The sequence below is a fragment of the Centropristis striata genome, chromosome 4 (genome assembly GCF_030273125.1).
Source record: "Centropristis striata isolate RG_2023a ecotype Rhode Island chromosome 4, C.striata_1.0, whole genome shotgun sequence".
In the NCBI taxonomy this organism is placed as follows: domain Eukaryota; kingdom Metazoa; phylum Chordata; class Actinopteri; order Perciformes; family Serranidae; genus Centropristis; species Centropristis striata.
In genome coordinates, this window is record NC_081520.1 from 9,780,474 (window position 1) to 9,797,262 (window position 16,789).

At 37.0% G+C, this 16,789-nt stretch overlaps 2 protein-coding genes across 2 annotated transcripts; both read right to left on the bottom strand.

Annotated features, from left to right (window-relative positions):
• Nucleotides 1-405: 405 nt before the first annotated feature.
• LOC131969950 (zona pellucida-like domain-containing protein 1) lies at nucleotides 406-7,960 on the bottom strand. Its single transcript, XM_059331182.1, has 10 exons — nucleotides 7,864-7,960; nucleotides 6,983-7,203; nucleotides 6,445-6,629; nucleotides 6,273-6,345; nucleotides 6,065-6,162; nucleotides 4,815-4,895; nucleotides 4,326-4,494; nucleotides 4,133-4,235; nucleotides 2,023-2,043; nucleotides 406-1,848 (listed from the first exon to the last, which is right to left on the bottom strand). The coding sequence occupies exons 1-10, from the start codon at nucleotides 7,958-7,960 to the stop codon at nucleotides 1,712-1,714; spliced, it is 1,185 nt and encodes a 394-aa protein (XP_059187165.1). The 3' UTR covers nucleotides 406-1,711.
• A 2,883-nt stretch (nucleotides 7,961-10,843) lies between these two features.
• On the bottom strand, nucleotides 10,844-16,573 carry LOC131970377 (zona pellucida-like domain-containing protein 1). Its single transcript, XM_059331762.1, has 10 exons — nucleotides 16,463-16,573; nucleotides 14,744-14,964; nucleotides 14,458-14,639; nucleotides 13,981-14,053; nucleotides 13,292-13,389; nucleotides 12,915-12,995; nucleotides 12,524-12,695; nucleotides 12,339-12,444; nucleotides 11,645-11,674; nucleotides 10,844-11,430 (listed from the first exon to the last, which is right to left on the bottom strand). Exons 1-10 carry the CDS (start codon nucleotides 16,566-16,568, stop codon nucleotides 11,258-11,260), a joined length of 1,242 nt encoding a protein of 413 aa, XP_059187745.1. The 5' UTR covers nucleotides 16,569-16,573; the 3' UTR covers nucleotides 10,844-11,257.
• Nucleotides 16,574-16,789: the final 216 nt, after the last annotated feature.

Sequence of the window (16,789 nt, forward strand, 5' to 3'; positions counted from 1 at the left end):
AAATAATCAAATTTACCCGCTCATTTTAAGCCGTGTAGTCTGTATGACCAACAGAAAGCAGGGTAATAGCACACTCATTTTGCATCTAGAGTTTAATTAATTACACATGCTGTTCTACATTTGACATGCAACAGGTCAGCTCTGGCTTGCACAAAATAAACTAGGCTGCTTTCAAATACGTCCATCAGAGATTGTTACAATGTGTGCAATCCACTGTCTGTGTCATTCCTGTTCATAATACACACACAGATGTAGATTTTCATTTATATACAAGAAGTCTGAATCAAATAATAATTACTCACTGACAATAAACCACATTTTAGTAAGACAAAGGTGTGCTAATTAAAATGTATTCTGCTCTTTTTTTTTTTTTTTTTTTTACCCCAGCAGTAAGTTAGAGGAATAGTTCAATGTTGAGGAAAATATGTCTATTTGCTGTCTTGTTGGGAGCAAGAGAAGATCCATGTCTGCTTCATGTATGTACAGTAAATATGTAGCTGGAGCTGCAGCCAGCAGGCTTAGCTTAGCATAAAGTAACTAAGTACATTTACTCAAGTAATCATTTTAGTGACTTGTTCATTACTTCTACTCCACTACATTTTGAGGCAAACATTGTGCATTTTACTCCACTACATTTAGCTGACAGCTTTAGTTACTTTTCAGGTTGAGATGTAACATAAAACATGATCAATTTAAAGTATAACAGTATAGTAAGTAGTTCAAATGAGCCCCATCTTGAGAAAACTAAAACTCTGCTTCCCTTAATGCATCAATAATAATAATAATCCAATAATATATTTGGAATATTCTGCAAAATTAGTACTTTTATTTTTGATACTTATTTACATTTTGATGCTGATACTTTTGTATTTTTACTTAAATAAGTTTTAAATCAGGACTTTAACTTGTAGTGGAGTAATTTCACAGTGTAGTACTTTTACTATAGTAATGGATCTGAATACTTTTTCCACCACGGAGTAAAATATACACCACATTTTGTTGCCATCCCACGAAATTGTGTCCCTTTAAAGACCGCAGACGCATTAAAGGCGGGTCAGAGGGCACATAACCAGAACTTTTACACAGGAGACTGATGTTTGTTTCCTCTTATTATTATTTTTTTATGTTCTATGACACTGACATAACTGTGTTCAGTAGTTATTTCATTTTAAGCCTAACCCTGTTCTGCTTTTCTAACCTTAAAAAAGTGTTTTGCCTGTCCTTAAGTAGTTCCATATCACAATGCTTCCAATGTATTTATAATAGCAACCATTATTTAATGGGATATTGTACAAACCCATTCATAAGAAAACATTGCTGCAACGAACACTTTATATCTTGTTTGTTTAGCCAGACTATTTCTTGGCAGGGACCATTGACTTCCTGGAGAAAGCTATTTTAATAATAGGTGTATTTCCCCAAAATGTTGAACTATTCCTTTAAGGTAAAAACTGAGTTCCCTCTCTCCTTTTTAACATGCAGTGCATCATGAAAAGGTGCATTATTCAGACTTCACCTTCCATAACGTCTAACAGTCTGTGAAGGATTGGAAAGAAACATTAAGTGCTTCAATCAATACTTTGATTCAGTAAAGCAGAGTCCTACATACATACATTATGCACCTCCACCAGTATGTGAATGTCACCCTGTCAAACTCATTATGTCATTTAGCCTGGGCTGACCTCCGCTCACCAACATTAAGGGGCCGCTGCTAGCTTAGCCGCTTCAGTTTTCGATAAAAAGATGCAGCCATCAAAAAGGCTGCTACACCTATCACAACGAGGACGGCCACAGCAATCCCCAGGCCAACAGACGCGCCCTTGCCATCAGACTGGCCACCAGACAGCGCTGTGCACAAATGAGAGTGACACCATTATGGGATGCTCTGTTCCGGCAGACAACAGAATACATTATGACTTGCAGCAGATAAGAAATGCTTTTCATTTCTGGAGGAATGTAATGAGTAAAAACTTTGTGAAAGGCTGTTCTCAATGCAGTGGAGTTAATAAATAACATACTTACCCTCTTCTTTGTGTTGAATGGCTGCAAGAAAGACAGGAAGAGTCAGTATTTCATCATGAGGGAATTATTATACTTGACAAAATATTGAAATAAAAAAATTTAATTAGGGAAAGAGAGCAAAAGCAGGAGAGCAAAAGGACATTTTACAAGGACTGGATAAAAACAATCTGAAGAGGAGAGGAGTCAGACTATTTTTTTTCTATTTACATTTTGTTTTCATGAAGTGGTTTTTATATGAACTTTTTGGATGACTCATGTTTTCAACAATGTTAGTCAAGGCACAATATGTTCTTATATAATATGTATTTGTGTATTCTTTTTTCTGTAATTTATTCTATTTTTTAAGCCATTTTGTTGAGGCATACATACTTTGTCACCTACAAGGAAAGTATCAAACTATGTTGCTTATTCGCTTTCTTGTCAAGAGTTAAAGCCTGGCTCTGTCCAAACTAAAAAAGAAGAGAAAAAAAGAAAAGAAACACACATCAGCAGCTCTAAAGCTCACAACTTAGCATATTTAAATTTATATTTTACATTTTTTTTTAAATGTGTGAAAAAAACAGTGTCAAAACAACAAGTACAGAGGCAAAGTAACACTTTTAACTCCCTGCACCACATCAATAGACTCTAAAGTCAGTTAAAGAGACTCTGGTAAAAAAAAGTGATAAAACACTTCCTGATTTAACTGACATTCTGAACTTCAAAAAACTCATCTTAGATATAGTAGACTGCATTCTCTTTTGTCTAATATTTATAGAACAAATTAGATATGAAAAAAAAGTTTGACAGCAGAATACTGAAAAGTATTTTGGATGACTGAAGTCCTCAAAGCTTTCAGCATTCAGCTCACACAAACCAACAGGTGACTGAACAACCACGACATGATTCAGAGTTGCTCAGCTCTGTCTCTGTCACTGTAACATCAGCAGCAACACAACAGCTTTAACCAGCACAGCTCATCATGTGACCTCCATAACATCAACCACTGCACAGCGAGGAGGTAAATACAGGTGAGCGTCACTGAGAGTCCGAAATATTCAGCAACAGAACCAGCGGTCAGGACCATAGACTGTATATAAATAAGGTCAGGACCGATATTATGTTACATAATGCTCCACGTGAAGGTGACGCTGCGTGACGCACTAAATAAAACGTCATAATCAAACACAAAACTCACCATCTAAACGCTTCCGCTGTCTCTGCAGCGTCCTGGGTCACAGCTGCACGTGAGCAAGACGGAGGGCACGTCACATGATGACCTTTCACCTGCCGCAGGTCATCATGTGACGTAAGATTACTGACGTCAGCCAGGTCATTTTATTTATAGCTAAATTATTCATGATAGTAAAATGTTCCTCTTGATAAGGGCTAGGGGCAGACCTTCACAAAAAAAAAAAATAAATAAAAATATAAAAGGGCGCTTTTGACATTAAGGGGCCCAGTTCCTCTCTGCATGTGCCTGAACAAAACTCCAGAAAGTAATTTCATGTTCATTTTAATGCCTGGTACAACTAAAAGTGCATTTGTTTGAACAAATATAATGATAACACCAAAAATAGCTCATAAGAGTTTAATTTAAGAGCTTATATCTAGCCACCATGGAAAATGTCTAGATATCAGCTCTTAAATTAAACTCTTATGAGCTAATTTTGTTGTTATTGTATTTGTCCAAATAATTGTACCTATAGTTGTACCAGGCATTAAAATGAACAAGAAATTGAAGAAAACAATGGTCTAATAATTTTTTCTGTGACTGTATATTTCTTCCTCTAGAGAGACTGCTACTTGGATTTTCTTGCCTTTAGACAGAGTAAACGGTTTCCCCTTGTTTCCAGTTTTTATACTATCAGTGTTATCCATCTTCTGATCTAACGCTGAGAAAGAAAGCGAATAAGCATACATAAAATGGAGAATTATTCCCCTAATCGTGCTTATCACAAGCACCTCAGGGGTGTTTGTGTCTCTATATATGGCTTGTGTTTACTTGACTGTGTCTGATGAGGACCTCTTTGTTAAATCTCCTGGGTGCTATCATTACAGTGTGCATATCTTTTGTCTGACTCCTTTAACTACCCATTTGCAGAGAGAGAAAAACCAGAGGGGGACATACAGTTGTCTTTCTTGGCCTTTATAGCCACTGTGAGCACCGATGGCTCAGTGATGCTGTCCTGGACCACCATGGTCTCCGTGCTCCTCTTCCTCCTGTTGCATTGCTGGGGATCAAACCAGAAGGACAGACATGAGCTCATGATCGGGATGGACTTGGAGATTTTCTGCTTGAAATGCACAAGGCGCTTTCCTACCTTGAAGGTGCTGCAGGTGCTGCGCTCGCAGAGTCGAGTGATGCAGTGCAGATAGTAGGTGGAGATGGTCTCATTCTGCTGCTCGATGAAGCGGAACGCCGGGAAGAAGAAGCGGGCCTTTTGGCTCTCCCCGTTCTCCAGCATGGTGGTGAGCTGATCTATGGAGCACCTTTCAATAGAAGGCGAACCTCACAAGTGCCCCATTTGCACATCACACGGATACATACAGGCAGTGTATTAATGATAGAAAAGCAGGAAGATGAAATCTAGACTAGGGCTCCCTTTGGATTTAGAGGTAGCTGTGGTGCACTTATTGCACAGAAGGGGGGAAAACCTGTAGAAATATGTAAAAGTTTTAATTTAAACTGCTGGACCGAGAGACAGAACCCATTAAAAAGCCTTGGAGGACTGAAAGAAATGTAAAAGTTTTAAAGTTTTAAAGAAGTTTTTTCCTCACACAGAATATTTTTAGAAATGGTCATGACTTACGAGACAAACAGATTAAAGATGGTGGAATTGGCGGGCTGTGGGTTCACCGAGGCGTAGCACCGGTCCAGAAGAACAAAGTACCTGTGGAGAAAGAATGAGGTCCCCAGCACCGAGTCAGAGACTCCAGGTCACAGGTGGAATCCTCAAATTTACAATCTATCAAGACACAGTCACAGTGGTTTGGAGAGTAGGAGAGATCGAAAACGTCCTTTCATCTAGTCATGCAATGGGGTTTCCATGCAAACAGCCGTCCATATATGTGTTTAACGACCTTCCTAACAACTTTGGAAAGATAAAAGTAAAACTGTGCACTTTTATTTCTAGTTGCAAACTTGATTTAGAGTAAATCCCACATGACTGCAGTGCAGAGACATTTTTTTTTAGTAAATGTACCAAATGTACTTGTAAAAATGTACTGTTAGCCTATTATTTTTTAGCTGTGCAATCAAGAATAACGCTGCCATTGATTTTGTTTAGAATCACTTGTGGCATCTTCATTGTCTGCACTTGTAATTGTGTTACTAAACTCTTCTTATGATTCTCTAATGTGCTTATCTAATAGCAGCAGAATTTATTTCCTGCTCCATTTTGGTTTATTTTCATTTCCATTCAATTCCATTGGGTATATTGTTGTTCACTTGACATCTTAATTGCTACTGAATATTTTAAAACAGAAAGCAAAGGAAGTCAAGGACCTTTAAAATATAAGAAAAATGAGAAAGGGCACATTCATTGTTATATGAATTATTTATTAGATATTTCACTATCAGTAAAAAAAAAAATGCCAACATGTTTTGACTAATTTAACTTCATTTTTTAACCTACAATGGTAGAAACATATTGGCTTTTTTTAATGATTTAATATTTCCTTCCTTATTATATTTTTCTAATATTTTGAAGTTCATTGATTGCCATCCCCATTCTCCACGGTCACCCAACACACTTTTGATCTACAGTCTAATATACAAAGAAACCAGTCATCTCTTTTTCATATTAAGATATATATTTCAATGCGTTGTGTTTTTTGTATTTTTTTAAAACTAAAATCTCACTCAGAAAGTTTTCAAATTTATCCCAATGAAAAAAGTATAAAGAAGCATAAAATCCGTTGAAATTTAAGTATCTAGTATGTACTTCAGTGCATCACCTTAGTAACTGTACTTATTTACTTTCCACCTTTACTAAGGGGTCCAGGTCTGAACCAGACAAAGAAACAGCTGCAGGTGTCATATAAAGTTAATGTTTCTTACTGTGATGTGAGGTTGGATGCAACCACCTCCACGTAGACGTTTGTTCTCAGTTCGACGCCCACAGCTGGCAAGATGAGGGGCGTGGTGTAATTTATATCCTGGCAAAGAAATGAAGGTAAAAGCATTATACAAGCGCTCACATAAGATGAGCTAATTTACGATTATGCCAAGAGGAAATGAGGTATGGGGGAAAGGTGTAAGGTGGCACCTTGTACAAGGCCATGCTGAGGGTGCTGATGAAGCTGCCATTGTTGTCCTTCAAAGCAATAGAGGAGGATGACCTACGAGGAAGAAAAGAATGACATCATACTTGGTGCTCAAGTGAAATGTTAGAAGTTTTAATGTATGTTTTAGCCCACATATCATAACTGAACACTTACACATCCACCTGTGTGTTGTTGATGAGATACTCCAGTGGATAGGCACATGAGTAGTAATACTTGAGCTCAGCGTTGTACGTGATCGTCCCGATGGTGGGATCGAAGGATCGGATCACACCGCTGACGTTGACCGACTGGATGTTGGAGAAGTCGGAGAATATTCCCGTGCCTGGCGCGCTCGTGGTCTGAGGAATTATTTAATGCAAGCATGATTATTTAAGAAATATTTAAAAATAGATGCTGGCACAGCAGACGGCGGTGATGAAATCACAGCTAGAAAGTGGAACAACTTAGTCATTCTCCTCAGAAATGGGAGAGGAGTGGGACTGCATGTCAATGTGGTATATTAAGTCAAGAGCAGACTGAAGTTCTCTTATATCGACCCTCTTTTTCACTTATTCTTACCTGAACTCAGTACTCAGGTACTCTTTGAGCTTCCTAAATCTCCTCTAACTCTCCTCGGCTGAAGGTTAACAAGTCCCATGATCACCATCCCTCATGACTTCAAATCAGGACACCTCATTGGTACAATACTCACCAAGAAGTTACTCCCACAGGCGTTTCCTTCACGGATGGGGAAGCTGAATTTCACCACAGGAGGTGTCACTGAGGTGTCCAGGGTCCCCTGACAGCTCACATCACCCCGGATGCGGTTGAGGATCAGTAAGCTCTCATTGTATCCAGTGTAGACGACCGGGCAGATCTGAATCGCCAGGTGGATGGAGGATGTGCCGCACACCACAGAGATATCTGTGTATTCTGATGGTGGGAAGATGGCATCGTTATTGAAACACTCTGGTGTGATTTTCATTCATTCTAATGGAATTGTGAAATTTTCAAATGATGGAGGAATTGTTTTCTAAAAATGAATGTGGACAAATGATAGAAAAGCATGCAAGTTCCTATTAAAAACATTTAAATTGTACAAATATATATATATATATATATATATATATATATATATATATATATATATATATATACAATTTGCATAAAAAATGTAACAAAAGTTGCACAAGAACAGTTAATAAACAGTTAATACATTCATTAATATTTAAAGGTGCCGTATGCCATTCTGGAGCAAAGATAGTTGATCGCAGAGTTTCATTCCCAGGTTGTCAAATATTGATGCTTTGGTTTTGGTGTTCTGCCCTTTCTACCAACCCAATCTCTCAGTATGTGGCGACATGACGAGACTCAACAATCAGCTATCCTTCTCCAGAATCACATGCTGCACATTTCATTCATTTGGCTGTTTCTACATTTACCAGTGCAACACTCTTTCAAGTGTGGTAATTAAATATCTGGAGTAAACTAAAATCAATATGGCCTCCCTAAAGGTCTACATCTCAAATAAAATCAATCTGACCCCTCCAATCCAAAACAAATAAGTGAGATTGAAGGTCACGCTCATCTTACCTGGTCGTCTGGCAAATGCTCCGCAGTCAGATACGCTGAGGGCCTCTCGGCCCGCAATACACAGGGAGGTCAGGATGAGGAAGCTGGAAAAAGCCATCTCACTGCTCAGCCCTCTGTGAAAAAGCTGAGGCAAACACACAGATGTCAAACACAGAACCCTATTAAATCCAGCACAATGCAGAAAAAATCCAGTTAGGCCATTTTAACAATAAAGGTCCACATTTGGATGCTGAATCCAGAGCTGTCAATCAAGGAAAGATTGTGTGCCTCTTAGCCTGGACCTTACCTCCTCAGTCTCTTTGCTGGTTTAGGTTAGGAGAGCAGTGTGCTCTTTTATATATGGTGAACATGACCGTGGTATGGTCACCAGACTAGGATTGGATGGAAACAGGGTCAATGCCACGTTGGTGGGGCTTCCTCGGTTTGCGTAAACAATTCAGTTTTTGAGGTTGAGGTCCTCTCCTGGAGGCAAATGATGAAACCCAACACAGCCTCCTTTAAAGTTACATGCTTAAACAATGTCCATAAGGCTTTGTGACTTTGTGTGTGGACCACCCCCTCCCCTTTGCCTGCTAATATGAAACTTAATAAAGTAAGAGTATGTATAGTTTCTATTACTGGGGCCTCACGCATAGAAGAGGAAAAAAAGGACCTTTTGTCTTCTGTGGTGTTTGGTTGTTTGATGCAGTGATGGGTAAAAAACCACAATGTAGACATACTCCAATATAAATTATACTCAAAGTAAAAGTAGAAAAGTAGCAGCATCAAAACATAAAGTACAAAAGGTAAAAGTGCAGAATGGACCATTTCAGAAAAAATGTTTATCATACATTTGGATATTTTTTATTATTGATTACCAATTTAAAGTTGCAGATGCTATAGGTGGGGCTTATTTCAATCACTTAATTTTGTGTTTGGGTAGCTCAATCCATAATAATACATCATAATGTATTAGCTCATTGATATATTTTGTCATAAGAATCTTAATTTGTAAATAAACTTTAAGGTATCAATTAATATAGTGGTGTAAAAAGTACAACATCTCCCTCAGAGTCAAAGTGGAATAGAAGAATAAAGTAACAGAATATGGAAATACTCGCATACAAATATATAAAAATAGCATTTATGTACAGTACTTGTGAAAATGTACTTCCATTACTGGTTTAATGAGACCTGAATGACAAAAAATTCTTAAATGCAGCAAAATTGTCATAAAAAAAAAAAACTTTTATATGTTTTTTGATGCTCATTATTTAATGTCGTTATTATAAACAAACACATCAGTCGGACTGATAATGTGACTCTCATTCATTATGTTTATTAAGCTTCTAATTGAAGTATAAATAACACAAGATTTACACTAGTATCTGTCTTCAAATAGTTGATGTTCATATGCATTTGAAATTAGGTTAATGTTGAAGAAAATCAGTGAAGGACAGCTGGAAACGTGATCCTGTCAGGTGAGCCACCTGGGAAGAGAAGCTGTGATCGGGGTCAAGTTGGAGGATGGGCGTCTCCGTAAATGTTTTGTCAAACATATGAATCCACAAATAGAGAACCTGTTATTATTGTCATGACGTGTGGACATAAACATGCCATGAGTCAGTCTCAGTCCTCAGGTCTTTCAAAAAAAAGTTTTCTTTGGGCTTGAACTTGGCTTCAGCATTAAAAGCCAAATCCAGCCTTATTTCCATTTTTGGGAGGAGGGTTTAATCAATTATCGCAGATAGTAAACTGAGAGGGGGATGATAGCATTTATTCCTCTCATTTCAGTTATCTGCGGTCATTGTGGACGCTGAATACATCACAAAATGGCTGTTGAAATGAGGGTTTAGAGTGATAAAGAGCAGTGAATGCAGCAGAGCCGAGGGGGTCACGAAAACAGCCGCGGAGTCAGACACGTGAGACGCAGCTGCTGCCAACAGACATTTATATAGGTCATCGGAAAAGAAAATCAATACGGCAAAAATTGAAAGATTAATTCTGGCAGTCATCAAATGAGCTCTGGCAGTGTTTCGTATTTTGTTCATTTTCCTTGAGATTACACACCAAGGGGGCCATGACATTTGGAAAACTTTCACAGATATCTGTCAATATTAAAGAGGAATAAGTAAACTTCACTGATTGAAGATAAATCAAGGAAGAAATGGCGTGAAACCTATTTTATTACCCAACTATACAAACATTTCTTTATGCTGCCATTTGATGATAGATTGCATTTACTGACACTCAGGAGACTGAGCCATGTTTTATACAAACATAAAATCACATGTTATATTAAGTATTATACATTGTTGCTATCATGTGAACACCATGTATGTTAGTTATCTTAAAAACAAATTTAAAAACAAGTTCACAGTTACACCTCAAAGCATGCCCTCCTTTATCTTCTATTTTATTCTAAATGGGACCATAATTTACAAAATAAACTATTGAAGAAAACTTCAAAGTAGCGATTGAAACCATAAAGTAAGAGCAAGTAAAGTAAGAAAATGTTTACTGATATAACAAATCAAGTCCGAAGTAGGGTCATTTTCTCATTGACTTTTATAAAATTATATATATTTTTTACAAGCAGTAAAGTCGCCCTCTGCTGGCCATTAGAAACAAAGCAGGTTTAAGGCACTTAAAGGCAATTACTTGTTAATTTTAACATTGTAGGGGGTTATGATGCTATTAATGCTATAATTTTGACTCTAAAGCAAAAACATAGAAACATGGCAAATAAATATGACAATGGTTTCTATAGATTATTTAATCTTTCATAACTTTTTTTATTGACCCACAAAATAAATAAATAAATAAATAAAATTAAAAAGGAAAACCGTTTACCAATATACATACAATATATAATTTAAAAGTTTATTTATTTTTAATGAAATAATTAAATAATTTTAAAAATACAAATTTTGATAGGAAAATACACAAATAAAATATGACAATGGTTTATATTTTGGTTTCACATTTATCTTTATTTTTTTCTATTGACAAACTTTATAAAATTGATTAAAAAAAGATAAAAATAAATCAAAATAAGGGTGTTTTTTTTTCAACACAACTGAGGTGTTGGCCCACATAAAAGAAAGAAAGGGAATATTTCTGATGCAATTTTTTTATTACAAGTTCTAAAGATTAACGTTTATCCATTATGAGTTACGAGTGTAAAGCTTCTGTAAACACTGTGATTGACCAAGCAATAGATAACAATGGGTAATAAAAACAATGAGGTATTGAAGGCAATAAATACACAACGCCTACAACAATAAAATATACACATTTAATAATATGTGTACAAAGGAAAGCACACATGCACATCCGTTTGTGTACCCAACACCTGTACACATTCTGCACATATCATCAGTGCCAACATGTCATTATATACAGATCAGTTTATTCATTTAAAGGTGGGGTTCCAAACACCTGAGGCTGTGGTTGTCGGGAGGCGGGGCTTCTGCAGAAGGCGGAGCGACAGCAGGAACAGGCCCACGCTGACCCCGCCCAGGACGACCACACCTGAGATCAGAGCGCTGGTTACTGGGTTCATTGGCTGGGTGGGGCCGCCAGATGCTGCAGGATTGAGAGGTAAAGAAAAGCAGAAACTTGAAACAGACATTTTCTTTGACGAGGGCTTAACATGAGCCGAGTTTGTTTCTTTTACTCTCAGAAAGAGTGGTGGAACTTCTTTTAAATCATCAAGTTCTATGGGTATCTGCTACCTTTACAAGTAATGAGTCACATGTGATATATTTCATGTTGTGCAACATAGCATGAAGCTGCTTACCGAGTTGGGAGTTGTTGACAGGAGTTTCATCTGAAAAATAATTTTAAAAGTGTTCATTACAATCATTTATCTGAAATGACTCTATAATTATCTATGTTCTACATATAAAAAAAATAGTTAAGCATTTTGGGGAAATATGCTTCTCCGATTCATTTTTGAGATAAACTGAGTTTGTTGTAATCCATGCGACCTATGGTGGCTGTAGTAATTATGACGGGAGCAAAGATGGTGCAGTATAAAGACTGATAAAGTCCGTACAGGGCGAGAGGGACGCCCACAAGCAGACTTTGACCCAGGAGACCAGTGATTATGTCCCTGTTAAACCAAAAGTCAACTTTGCTATTTTAAGTTAACTTATAAATGAACTTCCATGCATAAATACGTCACAGTAAACATCAGCTACCTAACTGTGTCCTGTAGTTACGTACGGTGATAGTTGTATTTTAAAAGAAACTCTAATCTTTTTTCTTAAATCTACCTAAGTAGTTTTGTTTCATAACATTAACCAGCGACACACAACACTTAGTTAAATAGAACAGTCATATTTTGTAACTGTAATTCAAACCATTAAGGAGAATATGCTGTATTATGAGAATATCATGATGCAGCATATCCCCCTCTTGGTTTTTCTTCTCTTTTGAGTATTTCCCAAAATGTCTAACTTTTCTTTTCAGAGCCAGTTTACTGTTCGTACCACTCCTTGTGATGATTGGTCCAGCGGTGATGACGGTGTTCCCAGATGCTACGGGTGGGGAATCAAGGCTCTCCCCTCCCTCCCGCCTGCGCCGTCGCCCACAAATCTGCCAATCACATCATCAGATTTCAGTCCTCATTGAGGTCAGGGCACTCAAACTGAGATTCGTGATTTTTTACACTCACTGGCATGAGCATGATGCAGTCGTCAGCCCGGCACAGCTTGGTGACGCAGTGCAGAAACACAGTTGACATCTTCTGGTGTCTGTGTTTAACAAAACGGAAAACCTCGAAGGAAAACCGTCCCATCTGACTCTTCCCATTCTCGAAAACTGTCGTCTGTGGGTCTTTGTAGCAGCTGTGTGAAAAGGGAAGAAAGCACAGATACAGCCATATGTACATGCACACACTGAAAATGACAGATTTGACATCTACATTTATGCTTAAGCACTTATGGAGAAGAAAAATAGTAGCATTCATTTGGGATAATCCATTTGGAGAGCCTGAATAGGTAATGACTCCCTTTTGTGGGTTATCATGTTATCATCTTGAGGAGGAGGGAAAAAAGCGAGATTACCCAAAGAAAAGATCATAGCGGAGTTCATCATTAGGATTCCCTGAGGGGGTTGTGTAACAGTAGTCCATCAAAATGTTCCACCTGCAGAGAGACAAAACTGTGAGACGGGATGGAGGATAGAGATCTAACTACACATGGGAAAGCCGACTGGCGCCTTCATGTAGAATAATAACATAATGGTATAATGAAAGTAGCCAAACCATAGAAAAAAATTGACTAAATCTGTAAAAATGATGGTGGGAAAGATGGTGTGATTGATGAAATATATCATCTCTGCTTCACCGAAAAAAAGAAATATCTGCTGCACCAGCAATATTTAAGACTTCTGGAAAATAGGAAAAAAACAATATTCAATATTGAATAATCAGATGTGCTACCGTTTGTCTAAGTTTGTGGCCTTCACAGCAGCAAACACTCTGGTTTTTAAAGCCAGTCCAGCCATTGGAATAGAGAGAGGCTGATTGTACGTTGAATCCTGTTAAAAGAAAAAAAAAAGTGAAGAGAAAAAGAAATCATTGTTAGTTATTCACTAAAAATGTAAAATGTGAAAAATCTAATTAACATAGAGCCTCAGTCTTGACTTAATGAGCATTTGAATAATGGCTGTCATTTTTCTATATTTTTATTATTGTCAATAAATCCCTCAAAAAGACTCAAAGCAACCAGCCAGCCTGTTTGGGGCTCTCAGGCCCGTTTGTTCCTACTAAAGACAAAACTCTTAGATAAATATATCCTTTCATTTCAAATATTTATTAATTCCCTAAAACTGCTGGGTACTGTAGTTAACAGCAAGCATCACTCAAACTGGAGTAAATTGTGCATTTGTTAGGGACTACTTTCAGCGGTGGATTAATACACATTTCATGAAAAACATGAAAAAAACCTCATTGTTGTTTTTTGATTACGATTTGTTGACATTAAATAAAATAATAAAAATTATAAATCTGGTGATATGCCCTCCTAACTGTTACATAGTTTCTTATAGAGCAGATGAAATAGTGAAACTGGATTGTACCAAAGCTTCAAAGTTCATGCATTGCATGTACATAATAGGCTGTGTACTCACGTTGTACAGGATCATACTTAACGTGCTCACAAATGTACCATTGCTGTCCTTGACAGACACTGCAGCAGAGGAGCTGTGAAAAGATTCAACACATTCATTTCAATTCATCTTTTGTGCATATTCATCTAAGGAATTTGAAAGCATAGGTGTGATGGAGTTTGACGCTAAAGCAATAGTACATTCATTCATTTACGTGGCTCATCATTCAGAGGAATTACTGTGTGTGAATTAGCATCTAGGCCATTAAGAAATTATGCATATACTTGAATAAATTGTTCTCAGAATAACACAAGACACAAACCAGCTCAGGCTTTTAAATCAGGTGCTTAACTGTCATCACAATTTAGGAGAACAATAAACAAATCTTGAGTAACTCCTAATTAAATGTATAAATCTTAATATAAAAATCTGCTGTGTAACTCCTGAAGGTCAAACTGTCTTTTTGGACACTAAGGGATTTTTTTGGCAGCAACTTACGATGCCAGCTGCGAGTTATTGACCAGGTACTCCAGGGGGTAGCTGCAGCTGAATTTATACAACAAACCGGGCAGGTAGCTGATTATAGCTGGTGGGTCAGGGGTGTCGATATATCCTGAGACATTCCCAATTTGTACCAGAGACATGTTCCCATAGGCATTGGGCCCAAAGGCTGTGCTGACCTGCAGAGAGAAACATCTCAGCCACCTCCCGAGTCAATAAACAACACGATGAAGTTGCTTATTGATTATTTTAACACCAATGCTTGTGTTTGTGTATTCTTTACCACCAGGCTGTTACCGCAGGCCTCCAGAGTGCTGAGGCTGATGCTGAACAGGACCGCTGTGGGGAAGGTGTTGTTGTTGATGAAGCCACGGCATTGGGTGTCACTGTGGCGACCGTTTAGTGCCAAATCTGCGTCGGTGTAGCCAGAGAAGAGCACGGGGCAGAAGTTGATCTTCAAGGTGATGGTCTGGACCCCGCAGTACACACTGATGTCCCTCTCACCTGGAGGACCAGAGGAAAACACTTAAAAATCTGTTAGATTAGAGCTTTACAAAACAAATCAATACAAATTGAAATTTTTCCAAATGTTGCACCTTTACAATTTTGGCTCCCAAGCACTGCCGCCTTACTATTCTACACACATTTCTCTGAAATCTCAGGAGAGAAAATAGTCTCTGATTAGATGGTGATGAAATACAACAGGACCTGTAACTTAAGATACAGTGAGCTGAGAGAAAAAAAGGCTTTAAATCTGAAGTAACTTAATTACAAAAACTGCAGCAAAGTTGAGAAATGAGAGGCTGAAGTCTATGTGAAATATGTTAAAATTTTCACATCAGTATGGCAGGGGCCAAATCACCAAAATTAAATATGTATTCATAAGAAAGTTTTCAACTTAATAATGATATATATTATTTTATCAATACATAAAATAAAATATTGTGTATACTTCAAAGTTTATTGTTTTATCTTCCCTCTATATCAGGACACACCAAAAATAAAGTCTTTAAAATATTTATTTATTTATTTATTTTCTGCTCAGACAGCTGTTTAGTTCTTTCGATGAGGCTTCTTAGGAAAATTACAGACATGTTTAAAGAATTTTTACCATTTAGTTTGCATGTTGCCAAGAATTCTGATGGAATAATACTGAAGCACTGATTTATTTATAATAAAAGTTATTATCAGTAAATATACTGTCTAGAAATAGAATCAGTCTTAAAATGTGTAAGATTTAAACTGTAGGATGTAAACTCCTCCTGTTGTGTTACAATCCCAGAATTCATAGAAAATTCACAGAGGACTATTGTTTTAAAAATTACTTTTAAAAAATAAAAATAAAAAAAGTATTAATTCCCTAATTTCTCAGCATCATTTGAAAGATGTAGCAGGTTAAAGTGGAGCTATTTTGGTAGTTATAATAAGAAATACAATTTTCACTAAGTTATTTGTTTTGATATTCAGATAAATGTATTAAAGTGGAATAAAGCTACCATATATTAAGATGCTGTGCAATTAGTACTACTGAAATATATATATATAAATTGCACTTTCAATCACTTTTCTGATAACACTTTGATTTAAATGCCAATTTATTATTTATAATCAGTATAATCACAGTAAATACATGGTTTTATGATATATACAGATAAAAGAACATTAACTATTTATTTATGTATTTTTAAAAAAAATGATAATTTCTCCTTTAAAACCTGCTATGAGGCATCCAGAATGGTATAAAAACAGTGAATGAATGAATGATAACAAAACATTATTGAAGAAGTTTTTCATAAACATAATTTACATGCAATTAAATACACTAAAAGCCCTGTTCATGTGTGTAATAATACCATAATGATACTGTATTATAGTGTTAGAATTCATATATAACTGTTTATAAACAAGGACCAAATGCTTTAAAAGAGGATTTGTATATTGGCAGAAGAGTGTATGGATTGTAAAAAGACATTGTGTTATATGCGTGTGTTAGTATTCTCACCAGGAAACCTGCTGTGGTAGCTGGCGTCACAGTTGTATCCATTAAACTGCGTGGAGACCGAAGCGGCGTTACTCATCAGCAGGAAGACGAAGCACAATCGTGTCATTTCAGCACCTGAGAGAGGTTTGCCCACTGTCATCTTCAGAAGGTCAACATTGCATTAACCACATTCCTCAGGTACGCGTTATAAAACAGCACTTATCTCAAAATTAGATGCTCAAAAAACAATGTCCCCTTAAGCCTCGGCTGTTTCCTCGCCTGCTGCACGCTGTGACCTCTATCAAAGTAGTACAACCTTGTTTCCCCAGGTCCCCTAATCCTTCTTAT